This window comes from Thamnophis sirtalis, unplaced genomic scaffold (genome assembly GCF_051295495.1).
Source record: "Thamnophis sirtalis isolate CommonGarterSnake01/CBP01778 unplaced genomic scaffold, rThaSir2_p1.2 scaffold_1, whole genome shotgun sequence".
NCBI lineage: Eukaryota > Metazoa > Chordata > Lepidosauria > Squamata > Natricidae > Thamnophis > Thamnophis sirtalis.
The window spans coordinates 161,397,238-161,422,751 of NW_028261381.1; the positions used below are offsets into that span (position 1 = coordinate 161,397,238).

General features: G+C 42.1%; 1 protein-coding gene across 1 annotated transcript; it reads left to right on the forward strand.

Annotated features, from left to right (window-relative positions):
- The first annotated feature begins 5,417 nt into the window (after positions 1-5,417).
- Positions 5,418-24,154, forward strand: SAXO5 (stabilizer of axonemal microtubules 5). Its single transcript, XM_087704845.1, has 8 exons — positions 5,418-5,952; positions 7,110-7,213; positions 9,625-9,719; positions 13,349-13,461; positions 17,238-17,347; positions 18,530-18,716; positions 21,721-21,818; positions 23,799-24,154. The coding sequence occupies exons 1-8, from the start codon at positions 5,418-5,420 to the stop codon at positions 23,979-23,981; spliced, it is 1,425 nt and encodes a 474-aa protein (XP_087560971.1). The 3' UTR covers positions 23,982-24,154.
- The last annotated feature ends 1,360 nt before the right edge of the window (positions 24,155-25,514 follow it).

The window sequence follows — 25,514 nt, forward strand, 5'->3', positions numbered from 1 at the left end:
GGGGAAAAAAAGGCGGGAAACAAGGAAACTCCCCCTCTACACCCACAGCAACCAATCACAGCTTAGACTGTCTCATGCAGTTCTCTCCAACCAATCAGTTATAATGTCATGTTCTGATTCATTGTACAACCCCACTGTCCCTGCTACTAAATTTAAACATCTTAACATACATTTAAATATAAGGATTACAGCATTGCCATATATGTCCATTTATCTCCTCCTCGGCTAATAGAGCTTTTAGATTTTCTATGCAAGGTGACTCTTCATGGTCAAATAGTTTTTAGGGAGCTAAAGTGGATGTAGTATCGTCTTTCCCCGAAAATAAGACAGGGTCTTATTTTCTTTTGACCCCCTCCCCAAAATAAGTACTTGGCCTTATTTTTGGGGAGGTCTTATTATTTTTGAGGTGCAGGAGGCGGTGAGTGTGGTCACCTCATGGCTGCTGCTGTGTTGCAATATTTTCGGGGAGGGCTTATTTTAGCACATGCACTCACTCACAAGTCCAATTGGGATTATTATCCGGGGAGGCCTTATTTTCAGGGAAACAGGTTAGCAATACCTTCTCTCAGCTCAAGGGCACAAAATACTGTAGGCAAGTTGGTCAAATCTCCCAAAAACTTTTGTCAGCAAAGAAATAAATGAAGGGGAAAATGAATAGCTAAGGCTCAAGCCACAAGGCCTGGTTGTAATTAAGTCTTTTGAATGCTGGAATGAGCTGTGGATATTTAACTGAAGTAGGCCAAGAAGTCCCTTTGTGTGAGTTGAGAGGAGGCTGCCCTGTGATGCAGGAGGAAATTTTGGAATTTCTGATGCTCATTCTAGACCGCTTCTCTAATGGCAACGGAACTGCCAGTCGGGTCTATGACAATTTGCCACAGCCAACTCGCCACAGCCAACTCACCACGGCCAGCTCAGCACGGCCAACTCACCACAGCCAACTTGCCACAGCCAGCTCACCATGGCCAACTCGCCACAGCAAACTTGTCATGGCCATCTCACTGCAGGACAACTTACCACGGCCATCTTGCCACGACAGCTTTCTGCAGGACAAGAATTACACTAATATCAAAGAAATGGTGGAATAGAATCATTAAAGAAAGGATGCAAAAGGAGGGACAGAATGAAATGGGAATGGCAAAAAGTTTTTTAAAATATATTTATTTGAAATAATTAAATAGAATTGTTAAATTGCCCCGCAGTGAGTTATCCCATGGCGAGTTGGGCATGGCGACTCATCCAGCAGCTAGTTGGCCTTGTTGAGTTGGCCATGATCAGTTGGCTGTGGCAAGTTGTCCCATTCCCCTGCCAGTCATCCTCCAGAAAGCTGGTAGCCCTACAGACGTCACCATGAACCCTCTTAAAATGATGCTTATGGAAGGCTGACTCAGAAAATAAGCAACATGGTTTAGAAGAGAGGTGGGTTCATACCAGTTCGCACCTATTCGGTAGAACCGATTCGTCAAATCTACCGAACCAGTTAGAAGAGGTTCCACCAGTGGACCCGGAAACACACCTACAGAAGAGGTTCCAAATTTTTTTGAAACCCACCACTGGTCCTTGGATATGATTATTCTACACTATCATGCTCATATTTATAAAACTCAGTGCCTCTGTGAAAGGTAAGGATGACTACTCCATTTGTGGTACAATCAGAACATTTCATGTGTTGGAAGTTGTTTTAATGCAAACCAAAGATTAAAAAACAAGTTTACATCATATTCTTATGCATGCCAGTGCTGTGTGTGAGGTAATTTAAGGTGGTTCTGACAAGTGTCGTCGGCATCTTCATATCCGGTCACATGGGCTGCAAGCCACTCCCATCCGGTCACATGGGCGGCAAGCCACTCCCACAATGGAGGCCACACCCACAGAGTAGGTTCGAACAATTTTTGAAACCCACCACTGGTTTAGAAGCTGGTGTATTGGGAGGATACGTGGTCAAATACGAGAGAATCATGCAATTCTCTCTCAATCGTCTATCTTACACTCTTTTTGAGAGGATCAAGTGGAGGTTGATACCTCCACTTGATATTATTATATATGGTGCTCTGAGTTCTTACAAAGAAGGTGGGCTGTAAAGTAGCTGCTTAAGAAGTTACTTCCGAAAGAATTGTCCCAATCCACTGCTCTTTCTGGTCTGCTGCCCAAAATTACTACTATAGTCAGTTTAATGACAGAGTTGGCCTTTCTATTACACATTTAATTTAGCCTCCAAGCTAATTTCAGGATATGGCTAGGATTCTCCCAACAGCAGCAATGGTTCTTTCCCTCTGTTCTGAAACTATAAAATCTAGCTTTATTCAGAATTGTTTCCCTGACAGTATACTAAGTCCCTTGGAGTGTGGAAAGCAGAACCAATTATACTTTTTGATATTTACAGTGTTTGAGGTTGTTTTGAAGTACATTTTTAGGAGTCACAACAGGTAAAGAGTATTAAAAACAGGAACAGCACACATGTACTGTCATCAGAGGTTTACATTTTTCTCATTGTAAAAGTTAAACATCAGGGATAAGCGGGTTCATCAGCAATTAATACAGGCAGTCCTCAACGTACGACCACAATTGAAGCCAAAAATTCTGTTGCTAAGTGAAATATTTGTTAAGTGAGTTTGCCCCATTTTATGACCTTTCTTGCAACAGTTGTTAAGCGAATCACTGTAGTTGTTAAATTAGTCAAACTTGTTAAGTGAATCTTCCCATCGACTTTGCTTGTCAGAAGGTTGCAAAAGGGGACCACGTAACCCTAGGACACTGCAACTGTCATAAATATGACTCAATTGCCAAGTGTCTGAATTTTAATCATATGACCATGGGGATGCTACAATAGTCCTAACTGTGAAAACTGGTCATAGGTCACTTTTTTCAGTACCGTTGTAACTTTGAATGGTTACTAAACAAACTGTTGTAAGTTGAGGACATCTTGTTATTACAAGATGTCTTTCTACTGGGTCCATAAATCGCTGATACTCTGTTACATTTTTTTTAAATGGATGTCAACGTTGGAGCCCATTTCTAGCATGTAATCAATTTCTTAAAGTTTTGCACATCACTCTATTGCCAATTTATTTTTTAATGTTGAAGATAATTTTAGGTAGAATGATATGAAGAACGAGGAGGAGGAGAAATCAAATTAGATAATTGTATGGAGAGAGTAAGGGTTGTATCTTCAGAAATATTCAGACTTGGGGTGTTATAAAATTATATTCTTTCAGGAGAGGTCCCTCTTTCTGTTGAATTCAGTATTTTAATTTTCTACTCCCCCCACCCCCTTATGACTTTGTCCTTTTTCAAGAAAGAGTATTTAATTTAATAAAGCACTCTGCACTCAGAATCTTTCTTGATTCTATTACAGGTGATGCATCTTCAGAATTAATTTATTATCTTCTTTATATCACCTCTAGAATAATTCAACACACCCTCTTATTGTTAACCTTTTGGAGGCTATGAAAGGTAGTTCTTGAGGGTCTTTGGCAAATGAATAGTATCCCTGTGTCCAGGTTTGTGTTCTGATGTAGGTTTTTTACTACTTTGGTGTAAAAAGCACAATGTCATAAACTCAACACCTAGGTTGTGCTCACAGAAATAAATTGTGTAATTCATTACTTTATTGAATAAATTGGCTGACTTTGCAAGAAGAATTAAGTAATAAATCAGTTTTCCTACACTAATGCTCTCTGTTCCAGTTCAGCTCCCAGAATTCTTTAGTTAGAATAGATGTTGTTTGCAGCATTTGGGAAATTCTGAAAATTGTAATCCCAGAAGAAGATAAAAACAAAACTTTTTTAAGCTTTTAAAAAAAACCCTCTAATCCGCAGTTTGGTATTGTAGAGTTTTGCGGCATTTTACAACCTTCCGTGTCACAGTTATTAAGTGAATCACAGCTGTTATTAAGTTAGTAGCATGGTTATTAAGTGAATCTGGCTTTCCCACTGACTTTGTCAGAAGATCGCAAAAGGTGATCATAGACCTCAGAACATTGCAACCGTCATAAAAATGAAATAGTTACCAAGCATCCAATTTTGATCATGTGACCATGGAGATGCTGCAACAGCCATAAGTATGAAAAATGGTCTCAAGTCGCTTTTTTCAATGCCATTGTAACTTTGAATCATTACTAAATGAATGGTTGTAAGTCAAGAACTTCCTGTACATAGATGTTTCACTAAAGCTGATTCTCAGAAATTGTACAGGGAATAAATAAATAAATAAATAAATAAATAAATAAATAAATAAATAAATAAGCATTTAACAGATGTAAACATCTGGAAGCAACGTGGGGAGAACGTAGCCTGTAATTCACTGAGAAATGACCAGATAACCAATAAAGCATGATTTTGGCAAAAGTCTACTTCCCTTTTCTCTCCCCCCCACTTTCTTTTCTCTCACACCCACACCTACACACCACCACTACCATGATAGACTTTAGCAGTTTGGCCAGTGTTTCTCAACTTTATGATGTATGGACTTCAACCCCCAGAATTCCCCAGTCAGCCATGAGAATTCTGGGAGTTGAAGTCCACCCATAAAGTTGCCAAGGTTGAGAAACACTGGTGTAGGCAATGGAATGTCCATCTTGATTGAAATATGGGTTACAGTATTGGTGACAAGCTGCACTGTGACCCCAAACCTAATCTGTAGCAGATGAAATGGAGAGCCGATTGCAATGATAAAACAGGTTTGTTTCCAAAACAGAACCACAAGGCTTCTAGTTGATTTAGCAAAACAAAAATCAGAGCGGATCCTGGATCTCACAATAAGTCTGGTTACAGGAGAGTGGCAGCTCCCATCAAGCCTCCCTCTAACCCAGCACAGCTTGGGACCTGCATCATTGGCTCCATCTCTTCTCCAGTCCCACACAAGGCTTTTGTTTGTCTGAATCATGAGTTGTCATGTTGTTTGTTTTATTCTTAGGGGCCTGGCAGTCCTGAGAGCCCATCCTGATGGTTCATGGGCTGTCCGAGAGAGCCCTCTAGCGACCATTTGACTCTCCACTCAACAGAGGGGGTAACCTACCATGAGAAAATTCACCAAGTTGGAAATGAATTCTCTCTTCCGTGATGCCATAATTCATAAAGCCGTGTTCCATTCTGGAATGTCAGAACTCATCAGAAAACAAAGGCGTATTTGGTTGACTCAAGCAGCATACGAGAAATTGCAAATATTGAATTCGTAGTTCCTTATTCCCCTTTAAACCACACACGCGTTTCTGGAAGAAGGCTATTTTTCTGCTACACGTCCCCTTTTTGAAGAGAGATGTATAGCTTTTACTTACCAAAGCAGAAATCCAGAAGTGATAGGCATTCTAGATCTGTGCCTCCTTGCCAAAAATAGAGCTTCTAGTTTTTAAAGAGTTTTGCCTTTCCTCCTGTGCACTTGGCTAATCTTCTCCCGGTTGCTATCTAACCGCAGGTTGCACAATGGCCTCCACTTCCTTCCAAAAAAACCAACCTCCTCTGGTCTCTGAATCCTTCCTGAGGGCTTCCCATTTCAAGCTGGGCTTTGACCAGAGGCCAGAGGGTAGCACAGTAATCTCCCCTTATCGTATAGACTATCCTCCTAGATGGGGCTCCTACCAGCGACAACCCATTCTGCCCCCAAAATGTGCGGATGTCCTAAACCAAGAAATGGGCGATGCCTGGGACTCTCGCTCACAATCATACCTGTCCTATCCGACCTGGCCTTTGGCGACGAAACCTGCAATTAATCCACTTGTATCCAACTTCAAAATGCATGCAGATCCCCGCCACAGCATCCTCACTTCTATCACCCGAGAAAGCTATTCTTATCCTCCTAGTCTCCCGCATACCACTCCCAACCGTGTAGACAAGTGGGACGACAGTTTTCCCAGTGGGGACAAAGAGAAGGAACCTTTGCCAGAGACCCTTTACCAGCAGTCCTACCCAGCCTACAAAGGGGTGGTACCTCCAGCCAAGGCTCCAAACCAACACCTGGGTGCGTCTGCCAAACCTACAGCACGTTCAAACCTTCCAAACAGTGGTTCACTTAGGCAGTTTGTGTCCATGAAGACATATCCCAATGGTGACGTGTCAGGCCTGCAATTATATTCCTTTTAGAATTTTGGCCTGCCACACATTCTCTTATTTCATTATGCTGTTTCTTTAGTATAGTTGATGGCAGGGGGGTATAGACAGGAGTGAGATTGTGGAATGTATTGTTTTTCATTCTTTAATAGGAGCCAAGGTCATCCTTTGTCTCCGCACTTTCACACCGGACCGGAAGCAGCTGGGTGTGGATGCCAGCGTGGAAGAAGATTGGACCATGTGATGGATTGTGGGTGTGGGGACAAGATTATGAACTTTTAACTGGGTGGAATTCTGATGTTATTTCTAGTATTGGGATTAACACAGATGTGCCTAAGATGTCTTATTAAATTGGAACAAAAAGGATCGTTTTGCCTTGGACTCTGATTTAATTCTGCATGAGACTTGGAACGCTGACAGTTTGTCTAGAACTGCATCTGGACAGTCTTTGAGCACTGCTTTTAATTTTCTAAATACTTAAGAACGTTTCCATAGCTCTGCAATGGGCCTAGACTGAATCTTTTGACCAGGGCTATCAGCCAAGTGCCACTGAACATGTGCAGAGGGCATAAAATAGGTAAAATGGGCAGGCAAAGTTCAACCTCTGAGCTGTAGCATCTCTCTGGCATGCAGGTGATCTTGGGATCTGCAAATAAAATATTCTTGGCCAAGTTTGGAAAAGCTGCTGCCAAGGAAAATACATAATATTAAGCTAGATGGAGCAGTGATGTGCAAGAACCGTGCTGGAGTTCAGTCTCTGTTAATATTGACAGAAGCCTCTCTCTTCCAGACAGATTGTGAAGCTATTGCTGGTGGGTTGATTGTACGGTTGGATGGTTGAATGGCTGGGTGAATTTTAGCATATGGTAGGTGACTCAACAACATTTGAAGAAGATTTCAGTTGTTGAATATAATGTCTATCTCTCACACACAGACATTCATACATGGATCTGTTGCCTGTATCTTTCTGATCTGGCAAAGGGGGAGTGGAATAAAAGCCTGGTTAGAGAGCTGTTCTGATTGATCCACCATGATGGATTTTATGATCTTTTTTTCTTTTTCTGGCAGGAGGTAGGTTTACCCTGAGAGGTGATGGCCGTAACTATTTCAACACATTTTACCAATCACAGTTCACAGGTGAATGGGCACCTCCAATCAAGACCTGCAATAAGGTAAGTGTGTGTCGGGTTACCTGGCCTCTGACCTGTATTACCTAGTCACAAATTTAGGCTTAGCTAAGGGAGGGGGTGCACAAAGTATTCATTCCCATAACAGGAGGAGGAGGAAAATGCAGCTAAATTAGACAGAGCTTCTCCGTGAATAATCAAACAGGGAACACACAGCTAACACATGGCAAAGATGGTCTCATTATGTAGTAGAGGGAAGAGGAATTAGCTGTAACAGATCCTGAGAAAAATAGATGAACAAGCTGGCCTGTAGAAAGGGGGTGGGTGTGGGGGACTTCCATTGGATGAGATTGCATTTTTAATAAAAATAATGACAAATTTTTTTACCTGAGCACTGGTAGAAAATCAACAGGAGCTGAAAATGTTCTGGATTAACTGTTGCTAGGCAAAGATGGAGGAAAAAATTTGACGCCCCCCCCAACTATGGATAGAATACAACTAGAACTTTACAGAACCACATAGAACCTAGAATTAATTTAAGAAACATAGAGAAATGCCCAGCCCTCAATGACAGATGAGAAATGTTAGATCAGGTAAAGGAGGCACACAAAGGTTTCAGTAACAACAGCTCTTTATTGCAAGTTGAGTAAACATCTGGCTGAAGACGGGTCGGACAGCATCTCCTTTTAAAGGGATCTGTCAGACCACTTGACCAATGGGAATCGCCCTCTGTTCCCGCCAGAACAGAGGACCTAGGTGGAAACCTCTATGGGGGGGGGATATCTAACAAGAAATGACTGTAACACTTGGTTATTAGGATAGATTAAAACTTGGAGGGCTTTTTAATTTAGAAATGAGGGGGAGATGATAGAAAGCTAGAAAAGCATCCATGGGGTAGACATTGTAGGTAGGGGCATGATTTATCACTATATTGAGTTACTTGGATAGCAAGATAGGTGGCATACAAATTTAATAATAAACAAATAAGAGCATCGGCAGCAAAAATTACTTGATTACACAGCATAAATTAAAGTATGGAATTTATTGTGATCAATCGCTACCACTCTTTTAAGAAGAAACATACATATATTCATTAAAAAAACAGGACTATCACTGACTTCTGGTCATAACAGTTATATTTGACAGTTCAGGAGATGCATTGAAAGGACAAATTTAATGTTTCAGCTTTCCTGGCTTATAGCACAGGGAAAAACCAGGAATTTCTCCCAGGGAAGAATAACTACTTTAGAAGAAGGAGGAGGAGGAGGAGGAGGAGGAGGAGGAGGAGGAGGAGGAGGAGGAGGAGGAGGAAAGTCCCATCACTTCAAAGATATATTTTTTCTGACAGTCAAGCACATCAGTTTAATCCATTCGCTATACTATATAGCTATTATACTACCGTATATAGGTGCTAACACTATAGATATTCTAAAACCTCCACAGCTGGCATGCTAAATCCAAGATGCTATTATTCATAGGGAGACCATTTCTACCCACGGAGATATAAGTCAGCTAACATGGCTAATAGCTACTGGCAGATTCACCCCAACATAAGGAAAACCTTGGTGAATATCTAGTGAGCCATCTAATTGAGCATTCCTCTTCTGATAGTGATTAACTGAATATTTCTAGGGAAATGTGGAAGCAGTAATCCAGCATTAATCAGAGTGATGAAAGAAATGTCCTTCTGGGTTCAGCTCCAAGTGGGGAAGAAGACACTGGAGACATGGAGGCTGCTTGGAAAGATGGTTTATTGCTGGACAGGATCACATGGCTTGAGCCCTGAACAGAAAAGTTGATCACATGCTTCAATGTTGGTGGAGAAGAAGAGAAGGGCTGAGGAAGGGGCTTGCTAGGCTTTTTATAACCTGTTCAGTCCCACCTCTCTGTTTCCTGTTCCTGTGTAAGAAATGTATTCTGATTGGTTGTCAGACTCCCATGGGGCCATGCAGGGGGCTTACTATCTAGGCTGTGTTTTGAATCCAGGTATGGATGAGTTCTCAGATTCCATGTGGTCAGTTGAGTAAAGGGCCAATATTATCATGCCTTTACTCCCATCCCCCCTGGGGCTGCAGTGGATAAGTCTTTATTATGTAAAAGGGACTAGCCTGGCCTTCTCAATGGCCCATTAACAGTGGGGATGGGCAGGAAGCTACAGGCAACTATTCTGTCTTTTAAAACATGTTTCTTTCTTTTCATATCCAGAGAAATATTCTGCCTTTTCAATATTTCCTAGGATATTTCATTTTTCTGGGAGAGGGCTGGATGATAACTTCCCACAAGAGGTAGACTGTTTCTAAGATGAGAAATGCCACCAATGCCACAGCCGTCGGTGGATTCATTCCACACAATTGTGCCTAACATTTTAAAGGAACCTTCTGCTAATGGTACCACAATAGAAGATGGAAAGACATTACTTGCAGAATTGGGTCACTTCACACATTTTCCAATTTCAGAATGTGGTATCTGTAGTTTTTGGTGACCCTCGATACGCCCAGACAGTGAGTGAGCAGAAACATGCATATACTGTCCAGGAACCTGAAGGTCAACGGTAAGCAATGAAACACTTACCTCAGATAGAAAGGGGTGACTGCAATGGAGAAGATTATAGTCTCTTGTGTGTCATGCTAATATACTGTATCTCAAACGTCCTAGAGTTACAATCTCATTTCTACATTAAGCAATCTTCTAAGCAATGTACCTGGATGGAATGCACCTGAGGGTAGAACAAGAAGCAATGGGTAGAAACTAATCAAGGAGAGAAGCAACTTAGAACTGAGGAGAAATTTCCTGACAGTTAGAACAATTAATCAGTGAAACAACTTGCCTCCAGAAGTTGTAAATTGGTTGGTTGGTTGGTTGGTTGGTTGGTTGGTTGGTTGGTTGGTTGGTTGGTTGGTTGGTTTATTCGACTTGTATGCCACCCTATTCCCGGAGGGACTCAGGGCGGCTGACAAACCAGAAGGGAAGGGTCACAATACAAAAAGTAAAAAGACAAAAACAAACAACAATACAGAACAATTTAAAAAGTCACAACACGCACAACAATTCGAGTAGGGGTGGAACTCAGGAGCCCCAGGCCTGCTGGAACAACCAGATCTTAATGGCTTTTCGGACAGCCTGAAGGGTGGTGAGGGTCCGAATCTCCACGGGGAGATCGTTCCAGAGGGCCGGAGCAGCCACAGAGAAGGCCCTCCAGGTGGTCGACAACCGGCATTGGCCTGCAGATGGAATTCGGAGGAGGCCTAATCTGTGGGTTCTGATGGGTCTATGGGAGGTAATTGGCAGAAGGCGGTCTCTCAAGTACCCAGGTCCAATACTGGGTACTTGAGAGACCGCCTTCAATGCTCCAACACTGGAAGTTTTTAAGAAGAGATGGACAACCATTAGTCTGAAGTGGTGTAGGGGTTCCTGCCTAAGCAGCGGGTTGGATTAGAAGACCCCCAAGGTCCCTTCCAACTCTGTTATTCTATCTCCGTTGGTTATTCTCATGTTTTTGTTTCAATTGCTTAAAATGTTTACAGGTAGTCCTTGACTTATGACTACAATTGAGCCCAAAATTTGCTAAGTGAGACAGATGTTAAATGAGGTTGGTCCCATGTCTGACTTTTTTGGCCACATTTGTTAAATGAATCACTGCAGTTGTTAGGTTAGTAACACAGTTGTTAAGTGAATCTGCCTTCCCCATTATCTTTGCTCATCAGATGGTCACAAAAGTTGATCACATGACCCTAGGACACTGCAACTATCATAAATATGGCGCAGTTGCCATGCACCTGAAATTTAATCAGGTGACCATGGGGATGCTGCAATGGTCATAAGTCTGAAAAATGGCCATGTCACTTTTTTCAGTTTGTTATACCTTTGAACAGTCACTAAACAAACTGCTGTAAGTCAAGAATTATCTGTATAGTTTATCTTTCTGATACTAGATTTCCAAGATGCCACGCAACAAGGTTTAGCAGTGTGACCCTCAAGGATATTATGACCCTTTCAATGCTGCTACCTGTCCTCTCTGGTTTTAAAAAGGTTCATTTGAAAAATTAGACAGTAAGATTATTTTTGACTCAAGCTTGACTACTGGAGATTTATATGGATGTAGTGAATCAGTTTTCTTAAACAATATGGAAATGATTGCCTTTTTTTGGTGTGTTTGGGTGGGGTGTGTATATATCTACCCTAAAGTCTAAAATCTATCCGTTTTAGCCTATAGCCGTGATGGCGAACCTATAGCACATGTGCCCCAAGTGGCACACAGAACCATGTCACCTGGCACATGCGGCGTCAGCTGTTCCTCTTCCAGGTTTCTGGTGCGCATATGCGCACAATGATCCCCTGGGTTTTTTTTAGTGCAGCAGTGCCAGAAACTGGAAGAGCTGGTGTGCCGGCCAGCTGATCATTTCATGCGTGACCCGTCAAAACCGCGGTCCACTAAAGCGCGCCCGATCAAAGCGCGTACGTGACGTCATCAGCAGCGCGACAAATAAAATTAAAAATAAATTAAATTAAAATTAAATTAAAGCAAGCCGATTCATGTAAAGGTAAGGGTTAGGGTTAGGGTTAGGGTTACGTTAAGCGTTAGGGTTAGGTTTAGGGTTAGGTTAAGGGTTAGCGTTAGGTTTAGTGTTAGGTTAAGGGTTAGGTTTAGGGTTAGGTTAAGGGTTAGGCTTAGGGTTAGGTTTAGGGTTAGGTTTGGGGGGGGTTAGGTTTAGATTTACGCGTTAATTTTAAGTTTACCGCTCACAGCGTGCTGTTTTCGTTGTGCTGTGATGACGTCACGTACGCACTTTCGTCGAGCGCGCTTTAGTCTACCGCGGTTTTGTGGTGGAACCTATCTCATGCACGTGTGTGCCAAAAAGACTAGCTGGGCGGTGTGCATGTGCGCGCTGGAAAGCAGAAGTTCATTTTCGGGGGCACGCATGCACCCTGGGCAGCTCTTCTTCCGGGTTGCAGCCCAGATTAGCACGGTTTGCCATCACTGGTTTATAGCCTTTGGCTTCCCAGATATTTACTGTAGTCCGGTTACTGTAGTTTCCTAGCTTAGCCAAGGTCAGCTAAATAGTGCCACCTACTGGTAATTAAATCATCATTATCACAACATCACCATTATCATCATTGTCTCTGTTTTTATAGAGCTTAGCATCTCCTGAGATTTGGCCTTTTAAAATTTATACAATTAAAAGACTTTGTTGTAGTTGTTGACTAAGATTATACCCGCTTTCCCCAACCCTCAAATGCATTGGGACTGCATTATATAAAATTCCCTGCCAGCAAAGTTAACTGGAACTGTTGCTCTTAATTTGTTAAAGCCTGTTTTATATTGTAACAAGGTTAAGAATTTAACAAAGTCTGGTTTCTAATTAGTCCCTTTTGGAAAATAATGTATAGTACATATTTGGAGAATGCTATTGAAGTTATAGTTGAACTAATGTGTTCTGTATGTGAATACTTTGTCATTGTGTCATTATGCTAGATGGAGGGGGAACAGTTTTGTGTAGAGATATTCATCCCTTATTCTAGTATTTCTCAACCATGGCAACTTTAAGATGCGGGGACTTTAGATCCCAGAATTCCTCAGCCAACAGTAACATCTTAAAGTTGCCAAGATGGAGAAACATTGCCGTATTCAATGTTTAATAGCAGTTTGTGATATTCCAGTTTTGTAAAGGTAAAAGGTAAAGGTTCCCCTTGCACATATGTGCTAGTCGTTCCCGACTCTAGGGGGCAGTGCTCATCTCCATTTCAAAGCCGAAGAGCCAGTGCTGTCCAAAGACATGGTCAGGTGGCTGGCATGATTAAACGCCAAAGGCGCTTGGAACACTGTTACCTTCCCACCAAAAGAGGTTCCTATTTTTCTACTTGCATTTTTTACATGTTTTCGAACTGCTAAGTTGGCAGAAGCTGGGACAAGTAATGGGAGCTCACTTCGTTACGCGGCGCTAGGGATTTGAACTGCCGAATTGCTGACCTTTCTGATCGACAAGCTCAGCATCTTAACCACTGAGCCACCGTGTCCCTTTGTATAAACTTTGTCTATCGTGATTTGATGACTGCACTGTTTTTTATTATTTCAATTTTTGTGAACCTTCTTGAATTTTCTTTGATTTGCAGCCTTAGAAATCTAATAAGGTATTAAGTTCATTATTTTTAATCACTAGTAATTCAAGTTTTCTCCAACAGCTATGACCCACAAGTTGCCTCAGCGATGGTGCACCGTTCAAACATTCAGCCTGGAGATGGGCAGCACAGATTTTCTACTATCATGTCTGAATCATACTTATGGAACCAACCTGGTATGGTCAGAGGGAGGGAACCAAGGTTACAACAACTCAGGCAGTGTCTCCAATTCTGTTAAATATGCAATTTGGTTAATCCTCAACAATGTATATATTAAAGGTCTAAATTCAGCAGAATCCTTGTAATAGGATAAGTGAAATATAGGTATTCCTCAACTTATGGCCATAACTGATCCCAAAATTTCCATCGCTAAGCAACAGACAGTTGTTAAGTGAGCAGCCTTTCTTGCCACAATTGTTAAATGTATCGCTGTAGTTTTTTAAGTTAGTAACAGTTGTTAAGTGAATCTGCTTGATTTTCTTGTCAGAAGGTTGCGAGTGGTGATCATGTGACCACAGGACAGTGCAACCGTCATAAATACAAGTCATTTGCCAAGCGCCCAAATTTGAATGATGCGACCCTAGAGATGTGGCAATGGTCGTAAATGTGAAAACGATCATAAGACACTTTTTTCAATGCTGTTATAACTTTGAATAAGCACTAAATGAGCTGTTGTAAGTTGAGAACTGCCTGTAATACTGAATAGCACAATGTGCCATTACACACAGAGAGAGACAAAGTATGTGTCTGTATCCTGTTTCTCCAAAAATAAGACCTCCCCTGGATAATAAGACCAATCAGGGTTTTGAGCGCATGCGCTAAAATAAGCCCTCCCCAAAAATATTACAACACAACAGCAGCCATGAGGTGACCACACTCGCCACCTCCTGCACCCCCAAAATAATAAGACCTCCCTGAAAATAAGAAAATAAGGTCAAAAGAAAATAAGACCCTATCTTATTTTGGGGGAAACACGGTCTGTGCATACATGTGGGCGGGAGGATGGATGACATAGATAGATCTTGAATGCAAAGCATGGTCTTTGCCCAGCTGTTAATGAATGCTAGAAGAACAATTGTGACATTTGAAAGAAAAGGAACATTAGGTGTAACTGAAATCATACATAAGACATTCTCTGCATCTGGATGAAGCTCATGAAAGCTTAGAGCCAAGGTGGTGCAGTGGTTAAATGCAGCACTGCAGGCTACTGCTAGATCAGCAGGTCAGCGGTTCAAATCTCACCGGCTCAGGGTTGACTCAGCCTTCCATCCTTCCGAGGTGGGTAAAATGAGGACCCAGATTGTTGGGGGCAATATGCTGACTCTCTGTAAACCGCTTAGAGAGGCCTGAAAGGCCTATGAAGCGGTATATAAGTCTACTGCTATTGCTATTGCTATTGCTATTATGCCTTTTAGTAAACCTTGTACAAGTAATCCTTGACTTATGATCACAACTGGGACCAGAAGGTCCATTACTAAGTGAGGCAGTTGTTGTGAATGATATCCCAATTTTATTACCTTTTTCTTGCCAATCATGCAGTTGTTACATGAATCCAGCTTCCCCCACTGACCTTTCTTATCGGAAACCATCTGGGAAGGTCACAAATAATGATAATGTGTCCCTGGGAGACTGCAACCATCATAACGTCAAACTGGTTGCCAAATGCCTGAATTTGATCACGTGAGGACACTGAGATGGTTGTAAGTGCGATGATCAGTCCTAACTTTTTTCAGCACCATCAAAATTTTGAATGCTTGCTAAATGAGCCAAGAACCACCTGTAAGTTAAAAAAAAAAGAGTGCTATTAGATTATTATAGATTTCTCAAGATACACATAAGCATAGAAATATCTTACTTCTGCTTAAAGGGCATCTTGAAAAGAAGGAAGAACAAGACAGGAAGTTCCTTTTTCTTCACAGAGACCCATTTCACTAAGATGAGATCATTTCACTAAGATGCAATGGGAACTTTACCAAAATCTCTCTGTCATCACTTGTGCCAGTTGTCAAAACAGATTCATAAGGGCAAAGAGTTGATTCCATAAAGGAGAATATTTGTAACTCAGGGTTGAAATGGGGACTCCTTGGTGCTCTCTAAGCTTGCTAGTTTTCTTGCAGATGTTTCATTACCCTAACTAGGTAACATCATCAGTGCTGGTAAGTAGCACTGTTGATTTTATCTAGTTTAGATAATGAAACATTTACAGTGATACCTTGATATTAATCATTAATTGGTTCTGTGAGGCACAATGAATACCAAAAATCACGAGTACCAAACAATTGGAATAATACAATGAGTTACAAGGCAGCCCAACACAGATAGGTTTTGGCTTGTGTGTTGAGTACCAAACATTGAGTCCTGGGACAAAATTGTTGCGTCAAAATGCATTGAGTGCCAAATCAGATAAGTATCAAAGCAGTTGAGTATCAAGCAGTGGTAGGATTCACTTACCTTCCCTACCGGTTTGCACATGTGAGCACACACGCTGAGTCTGCACATGCACACCATCTTCTGCGCATACATCAGGGTGGGTGGGCGGGCAAAGCCTCCCGCAGCCGCGGCTAGCGATTCACCTGAACCAGAGAGAATGGGGTGAATACCACCTCTGGTACCAAGGTACCACTATACAAGAAAACAATCAAGCTCAGAGAGCACCAAGGGTCCCTCAATTAATTCCATTTTCTTTTTCTTATTAACAAACATGTAAAATACACACACACAAAACCTAATTGATTCCATTTTCAACGGCACATTTTTTTCAATGTGCAAAAGATCGCCTTAAGGGCAAAAGAGAAGAATCCACTCTCTCCGTGCTCAGAGGTATTATTCTTAATTCAAAACTACTAGAGGAGGATCGGGAACTTCTAGTCCATATTTTGAATCCACCCTTGGAGGCTTCTTCCTCCTCCTCCTCCTCCTCCTCTTCCCTTGAGATGTGAAAGACCTTGACAAATCTCACTCCTTGTACCTGAATGATTGTACCTGGAGCCAAGTGCTCAGAGGAGGGAGTTTCTGTATGAAGAAAGGAGCCGTCCCCTAAAAGACATACGTTTTCTTTCTGCTCCACCGCTCATTATTTCCATGGCTCCTTGTGCATTAGAAATAGACTGCTGGAGCCATGCTTCCCCCGGTCAATTTTGTGATATTACTTTGGGTTTGTTTTTGTTTTTTTTATCTGGGTACCCAGAGGAAATAGGCAAGAGATAGTTGTGGAGGAAATACAGATAGTCTTCAGCTTACGACTACAATTTTACCAGAATTCCCATTGCTCAGTAATATGGTTAAATGAGTAGCACCCAATTTTGCAACCTTTTTTTTTGCCGCCTGTGTTGAACAAATCACTGGAATTGTTAAGTGAATCATGCAGTCGTTAAATGAATCCGGCTTCCCGCATTGATTTTGCTTGTCAGAAGCCAGCTGGGAAGATTGCAAATGGCGATCACTTGACCCCCCAAAAGGCAAAACCCAATCACATGCTGCAACCGTGGGTCATACATGTGGCAAGTGTCTGAAATTTGATTGTGTGACTGTGAGGATGCTGCTTAATAACTGTCTTGCTTAGCAAGGGAAATTTGGGGCTCTATTGTGGTCACGCATTGAGGACTCCCGGTATTACATTTTTCATCGACATAAAAGTGTGGGCATGAATGGGGTCAGGGGAGTCTGCGGAAGAGTCAAAACATCAGGAAGGTGGCCACAATGTGTGATCATAATCCTGCAGGTAAAGTAGGTTGACTTCTTGACTCCCCCTCTCTATGTACACACCTGTGTGAGTTATGTAATGAGTGCATCTGAAAGATGGGTGTGGAAGAGGTGAGATGGGGATCAACAGAATTTGGATCCTGGCCTGCTCACCATTTACATTTTTTACTCCTCGGGCACTAAAAACCCCAGGACTGAACCACAGTTTTGATTAAATCTCCATCTATTCTCTGTCTTTGTGGTTTTCCAGGCCCTCCATCCAATTCTAACTCCAAAAAGAATGAGTCGTTTGTTCTCCTAGGAGATCACGAGAAGAGAAAATGCACCGGTATAACCAACAACCAATTTTACTACAAAGAGGTAATACCCAGCTCTTCTTCTCATTGCTAAGAACTTAACCTAGAGTCTAACTGAATCCAGCTGTGGACTTCAACTCCCAGAATCCCTCAGCCAGCCATGATGATGTATGTGGACTCAGGGGTGGGTTCCGGCAGTCACTACTGCTGGTTTGCTTGTGGCCGCATCATGCACGTGTGCGTGCTTGATGCGAGCTGTGCATGCATGCACACTTCAATAAAAATGCTTCGTTGCATGCACAGAAGCAAAATCAAGATGGTGCCACCTATGGCATCGTCTGGAGAAGCAGTTTGGGGGCATGGCAGGCCTGGGTCGCTGCCGGTTCCAGAGACCCAGGCCACCAAACCACTACTGGTTCAGCCAAACTGATAGGAACCCACTACTATGTGGACTTCAACTCCCAGAATTCCCCAGCCAGCCATGCTGTCTGAGGAACTCTAGGAATTGAAGTTCACACAGAAGAACCAGGGGAGACATGATAGCAGTCTTCCAATAGTTGAGGGGCTGCCACAGAGAAGAGGGGGTCAAGCTATTTTCCAAACCACCTGAAGGCCAGACAAGGAATGATGGATGGAAACTGACCAAGGAGAGATTCAATCTAGAAACAAGGAGGAACTTTCTGACAGTGAGAACAATCAACCAATGGAACAGTTGTGGGAGCTTCATCGAGACTTTCAAGAAGAGATTGGATTGCCATTTGTGAAAAATGGTGTAGGGTCTCCTGCTTGAGGGGGGTGGGTGGATTGGACTGGATAAGATAAGGATAAGGATTGGATAAGGTCCTTCCAACTCTGTTAATCTGTCTGTCCTACATTTTCAAATTGCCAAGGTTGAAAAACACTGCTCTAGCTATTTCCTATTTTTATTTTATAATTTTATAATTTTATTTTTTATATTATGATTTTATATTTCTAGGCTATTTCCTATCCTCAGTTTCTGTCAAGGAAAAGAGATGTATAAATTAAGAGCCTAAAGAAAGTCATCTGGGTCGAACTTAAAAGCTATCTAAACAGTAAATCACGTAGCAATGACATTCACATTTTTACTATGACATCTACAATGTTAAGAAAATGAAGAAAAGAAAACAGTTTTCTCAATGTGCTTTTAAATTCAGGATTATTGAATGAAGCTGAATGGGGAGAGATTTAGGACACATAAAACTATTCATGTCTTCTCTCTACTCAGCCAAGTGCTAAGGACTTTATGACACAGCCACAGAAGTGGCCACAAAAAAAGCTGCGCTTGGGAGATAAACGGTTGCCCTTCTTTCAAAGTATTCATCATTCTGACTATCAGCCACCTCCTGAAAAACACAAACTGGATTCCGGAGACAAAACTTCAACTGATAGCCACGTTTTCTTCAACTATGAAGGTACAATCCTATTTATTTCAGGTGGGATCATGAGCTAAGTCTTACAGGGTTCTCATTCATACACCGGTAGTCCTTGACTTACAACCTGAAGCTGACCTGACCGAAGCCATATTGGAGCTTCAGTGCTATCATACTGGAGTTGAGGGATAGGGAGGAGGGATTAGAGATAGAGAGGTTTGTGTAGCTCAGAGGTGTCAAACTGGCCCCCAGGCCTTGAGTTTGACATCCCCGGTGTAGCTAAAACAAAATACTTTCTCTTGAGAACCAAGGACATTCCCACACCTGGACTGTGGAAGGAGGAATGAGGTCACCCGATGACCAGACAGTGTCTTGATTGGGCCATGTGACAGATTATTTGGGGTTGTGGGGAAAACTTTCTCTTTTAACTACTGTAGGTGAAAACCGCAGGAGCCTTTAGAGTCAGTTTTCACCAGATATGTCCCAATTTGATATTTCCAATAAAGCTATTCCTTGAGGAATCTACCTGCCTCGGAGTTTTGCTTGCTATGGGTCTATTACTTGGGAAACCTGACATTAAACCGACTAAAGGTTCCTGCGGTTTTCACCTAGTTCAGAGGTCTTCAAACTTGGCAACTTTAAGACTTGTGGATTTCAACTCCCAGAATTCTCCAGCTGGCTGGAGAATTCTGGGAGTTGAAGTCCACAAGTCTTAAAGTTGCCAAGTTTGAAGACCTCTAACCTAGTTAGAAGAGAAAGTTTCATTCGTGGCAGAAGTTACAACAGCAAAAAAAGATGACACAATCGTTTTCCGCAATTACGACCACTGCAGCATTCCCCTGGCCCTGGGATCAAAATTCCGATGGTTGATAACTGGTTCATATTTATGATGGTTGCAGTTTCCCGGGGTCATGTGATCACTTTTTGCAACCTTCTGACAAGCAAAAACAATGGGGAAGCCAGATACACTTAGCAATTGTGTTGCCAACTTAACAACTGCCGTGATTCACTTAACAATTGTGGCAAGAAAGTTCATAAAATGGAACAAAAACAACTGTCTTGCTTAGCAACACAAATTTGGGGCTCAGTTGTAGTTGTAAGTGGAGGACTACCTATGGAAACAGTACATAGAAATCGCCAGCAAAGAAGTTGGTTGCCAGACTTCCCTTTGAAAACATGACATCATGGCACCACATTTAGTTCTACAGTTATGAAATGATGAAGTTGCAAAATTGTCTTCCAGTACTTGACGGGCTGCCATAGAGAAGAGGAAACTGACATGCATGTGAGTGCCCACTCAATCTCCAAACCCACCTGTGCATGTGCATGCAACACCCCCTCCCCTGCGCATGCACGCACGACCCCTCCCCAGGCTCCGGATGCTTTCCTGAAGCCCGAGGAAGGCAAAAATGGCCTTCCCTGTGGAGACCCTCTGGAAGCCGGAAACGTATCATTTCCGAACTTCCGGTTGGCCCGTTGGAGATGTTTTTCAACCTCCCCAGCCTCTGGAGGCTTTCCTGAAGCTCAGGGGGAGGGGTGAAAACGACCTCTCCTGCCCCTCTGAAAGGGTGAAAAATCAGCTGGTTGGTTCGTGCATGCGCACCGGAGCTGATGTCTGGCGTGCCACCAAATATGGCTCTGTGTGCCACATGTGGCACATGTGCCATAGATTCACTATCACTGGTATAAGGTCTCCTGCCTTGAACAGTGGCTTGGACTAGAAGACCGCTAAGGTCCCTTCCAGCCTTATGATTCTATGTTCTATCTCCTGTATCATCATGTCCACTTTCACCAGCACTCTGCCCTCCAACATCAGGAGCCCGGCCAAAAAATAATGTTTATTAGATAGGATGAAACTATAATCTTTATTCTCATCTCTGACAAAAGATGCCATTGGAGATATTACATTGAAATAAACAGATAATAGCAATAGCACTTAAGATTTATATACTACTTCACAGTGTTTTTACAGCCCTCTCTAAGCAGTTTATAGAGACAGCATATTGCCCCGAACAAACTGCATCCTCATTTTACCAAGTAAGAGTCAACCTTGAACTGGTGAGACTCAAACTGCCAAACTGCAGGCAGCTGATGATCAGCAGAAGTAGCCTGCAGTATTACATTCTAACCATTGCACCACCATGGCTCATAATCCTATGAGGAACAAATGTTCTTGGGGGAGGGGAGGAAAAAATTAGCAGGAAAATATATGCCTCTAATATTTCCATATGAAAAAGATAAAGGTGATGTTTATCACGAAATCAGGATAATGACTAGGTATCCTTTTGTATACCGGTAGTTGTGGTTTGGAATTATTGCAGGAGAAGAATTCATGAGAGTCCCCCAATTAGAAAAATAACCAGCAAGTATGCTTACATAATGCATTAAATCAGGTCACAGTTACAAACCTAGTGACTGCATTCATTCAACAGATTAAGTTCAGCTATTTTTAACCTGCATTTTCTGTGGCTTCATGTGTTCCTTAGTTGCTTGGTTAATGAACTGTAAGTCAGTTTATGTGTGCGAACATGACAGTTTGTTCTGAGAGGAGATAATTTCCATCCCTTTTTTGTTCCACTCTAGATATATTTTGGCGTAACACTTATGTAATCTTTGTGACTTTTAATAGGAGAGAAAGCAATGTTTGATTCTTAAATATTCTGTTTTCTAAGAGGCTAGACAATCACTTCTCTGGAATGATATAGGGATGTGATGGCGAACTATGGCACGCCTACCAGAAATGGCACACAGAACCATCTCTCTGGGAACCTGAGCCATCTCCCATTGCTTTTCTGGGTTCTGGCGCACTGGCCAGCTGGTCTTCATGCACATGGGAGCGTTGGAAACTGGAAGAACGGTTTCCCGGTGCGCATGCACACGCTGGGAAGATGATCTTCCGGTCTCTGGGCATGCTCCTGTTTTGGCACTCGGTACTGAAAAGGTTCACCAACACTGATATAGGGTCTCCTGCTTGAACAGGGGGTTGGACTAGAAGACCTCCAAGGCCCCTTCCATCTGTTACTCTGTTGTTCTGTTTTTCATTCAGGGCCTGGAGTGCCCACCTTCAACACCACTACAACTCAAGATATGCTTGTTCCTCACCAAGGGAGGAAGTATCAGCTGACAGAAGAAGATCTGCAAAAGGTTAGGAAAGTTCTTATTGTTTTGAATACTCTAAGGAAGCATGTGATATCTCTCCCACACACTTTGGCATTGTCAGCTGGGCCATGCCAGATGAAAAAAACACCGTTTCTTGTTGATGACGTACTTCCTCTAAGTGAAAAAAGATAAAAGTCTACTTCAAATCACACATTCTATCTGATGATTCCACATACACATCAGTGTAGTCTTTCTGGCAATAATACAGAAGGTTTTTTTAAAAAAACAAAAAAAACCTTCCTAGTCTATTCTACTGTTCTGAATTCTTATAAGGCCTCTATCCAAATACTAACCTGGTTGGATGCTTCCTAGCTTTTTAAGACCAACCAGAGTTGACTAACTACTCTAGTTATGTGATAGCAACTGATCCCAAACTGGGACCTCCAAACTTGGCAAATTTAAGATTTGTGGAATTCCTCAGCCAGCCATCGAAAAATTCTGGGAGCTGAAGTCCACAAGTCTTAAAAGTTCCTGAGTTTGCAGATCCCTCTTCTGCAGGATAATAGATCTCCTGGAGATCATCTTTTGTAGCATCCTTTCCCCCTCTCCATCTTTTCAACTTGTATCTCAGTCTCCAAATTCAAAACCAGCCAGCTCTTCTTTCTCCACCTCCTTTCCCTTCTCTTGCTAGCTCTTATTGGATATTTCACACAGCGTGATCAGGAGCTCACTTTTAAGCAAGAATTCCCATTGAAAGAAATATTAATTGGATATTAACCTAGGCCCAAACTGCCCAAAGAACGATCTCCTTTCCTATTAACCAACTTGGAGGGAGGGTGTTTTAATTTTCCTCTCCTCTGTCATCTATTAGACCAGTGATGGCAAACCTTTTTGGCACCAAGTGCTGAAAAGGAAGCACATATGCTCGTAAGGGCTGCAACCTGGAAGAGGAGCTGCCCAGGGGACATGTCAACATTGGGAAATGAACTTTTGGTTTCTGGCACACACATGCATGCTGGCAAGCTAGCCTTCCGGTTACTAGCACATATAACACACGATGATCAGCTGGCCAGCGTGCATTCTCACGCCGGAAAATGGAAGACGAGTTCTTCGTTTCTGGCACCGCCACATGCAAAAAGGCCAGCTGATCATCGCACATGCATGCATGCTAAAAACCCAGAAGCGGAACGGGCGACGCCGTGTGTGCCAGTTGACATGGCTCCCCGTGCCACTTTGGGCACACATGCCATAGGTTTGCCATCACGATATTAGACCCTCTACTTGGATGTCTTCTCAGTTCAAGTGGCTGCTTCCCTTGCTAGCTTTCTAATTTTATTGTTGTTGTTTTTTAAAAAAAATATTTAGAACAGTTTTATGGCTACCCACTCACTCTTATTCTGGTGGCTTACAAAAAAAAATTGACTCAGTTGTGCATTCACATTCCAGCCCATGGACACCAACTGTTATGGAATCAAGATTGGGAGGGTTTGGGGGACTGAGCTGTAAAGCACTATGGTCTGATCTTGGGGCTCTTAGGAGGAATGCCTTCCCTGGAATTGCGTCTGCCTCTGAAATCCACATGGCACAAACTCTGTTCAAAAAGCTGTGAAAACTGTGTTTTTCAGCAGCCCTGGGGTAGGCTGTGGTGAGTCATCTTCTTAATAGTTTATTTTGATAGTTTAATCCTATTGTGTTGAATATCCTCCCCAGTAAGTGGTAAAGTTAACTTTACTTCTTTTGCTGTTGTTTTAATCCCAGTATGTAAACTGCCTAGAGCCACCTTGGAGATTGAGGCAGAATAGTACATAGATAAGTGAATAAATAAATATATTTGCACCTATTTTCAGCATCATTGTATTGTTCATAATTATTGTACTAATTTCTCACAGGATCTTACCATTTCTAAATTGTCCTGTCCATCCTGTATGCGGCAAATATCAGAAGGAGGGCAGGATTTGAATGACCAATGACAATAAAGCCACATTGTAAAGGATTTATTCTTTGACCTTCCTTCTGCCTTTCCAGATTAAATATTCCCATTTGGTCCACCCATGGAAGGGGGAACGTTGGTTCAGCACTGAACAGAGAGATGCCTATACAGACAAGTACAGCGGACCAATCACACTTGCGACGGCAGACTTTCAAGGGAGCAATGTTCCCCTTGGCACGATGGTCAAGTATCAACCCAGAAAGAAGCTTGGATCTTGAAAAACGTCTCTGTAACTGAGGTGTTTGAATGAATAAATCAGATGCCTGTTGGTTGGCTATTGAAAAATATCCACGTGGTGAGGAGCAGTGGTGGGATTCAAATTTTTTTACTACCGGTTCTGTGGGCATGGCTTGGTGGGCGTGGCGTGGTGGGCGTGGCAGGGGAAGGATACTGTAAAAATCTCCAGAACTGGTCAGAACCTCCTGGATGTCCCAAAGGTGTTTTTAAAAAAGCGACTGCACTTTCTTGATTTTTCTTAAAGACGTTTCAGTTCTTATCCATAAAGCCTTGTTGAACTCTTAAACTGTAGAAGCTTCTGGGATGAGAAGTGAAACATCTTCAAGAAAAACCAAGAAAGTTCAGTTGTCTCCTGAAAAAGCACTTTTGGGACAACCATGACCTGGATGCCTGAGAACCTCCATAGACATTTTTTCCCGGATATTGTGCTCATTGTCTCAATACCATAGAAAAGGGCCCTACGAATGTCCTCTTAGGTGCAAAATTGGCGCCCAGAGTAGCATTTTGTCTTACATCAGCAATCAGAACAACAATATGACCTTTTTTCTCACTATTGCCCTTAATATTAATACCATATGACCTGCTGAACAAAATAATTAATATTGTTGCATACTTTACTTGTTTGCTTTATGCTTTTTTTAATGCAACAAAACAATGCAATTTCAGGGGATGCATGCTTTGTATTATTTTATGTCATAGTTCAGTAACTACACACTTTTTCTTATCCATAGTCCTGGTATGATGCATTTGTCTGAAATCAGTGGGAATAACAGAATAACAGAGTTGGAAGGTAACCTACAGGTCTTCTAGTCCAACCTCTGCTCAACAACACTCTCAATCAACAAATTGGCTGCAGACACTTGGAAACTTTGCTACCAAATGAGATCCAGTCCCATTTATTTAGCAATCTATCTAATTTGGAATGTCTACTTGGATTGTATAAATTCTCCAGAAGGATTCTGGTAGTGCATTTTCTCATTAACCAAGTTTATTCAGAGGTTTCATGAGCTGTTAGCTGCCTTCATTAGATGCACTGAGTGGCTAGACTGAAGTAAAATTTGCACTTGGATGAGCTGCTAAATTAGACAAGTTGGATTGAATCTAGATTCCGTTGCAGAATCCTAATCTTAAATTTACAAGTGCAACAATTTGTTTAGGGACACAAAGATTAAGACATATAGTCAGCTTTCCAATAGTCAGTATCCCTTTTTCTTCTCCCACTCCATTTCAATCCTAATCCTAACTTTTACGCTTTGAAGGGAATCGTAGTGAGAGCATTGGGGGTGTGTGTGTGTTTTTTTCCAGTCAGAAAATGAGGACATTTAATAAAATCCTAATCATATACATGGAGCATTGAGACTGACCCTTGAGTTCAAGAATTGATTATGTGACCCCAAACAACACTACTGACACACAAAACAGATCTTCACTGCAGTGAAGCAATGCTGCCATAAACATACAATTTTGTAAAATAAGTCATTTCTAAACCATTCAATCAATTCTGAAATAAGTCA

Coding starts and splice junctions, on each gene's coding strand:
- SAXO5 (XM_087704845.1), top strand. CDS start 5,418: ATGGCCTCCACTTCCTTCCAAAAAAACCAACCTCCTCTGGTCTCTGAA. Junction 5,953..7,109: donor GGCTCCAAACCAACACCTGG/GTGCGTCTGCCA, acceptor TTTTTCTGGCAG/GAGGTAGGTTTACCCTGAGA. Junction 18,717..21,720: donor CGTTTTCTTCAACTATGAAG/GTACAATCCTAT, acceptor TTTTTCATTCAG/GGCCTGGAGTGCCCACCTTC.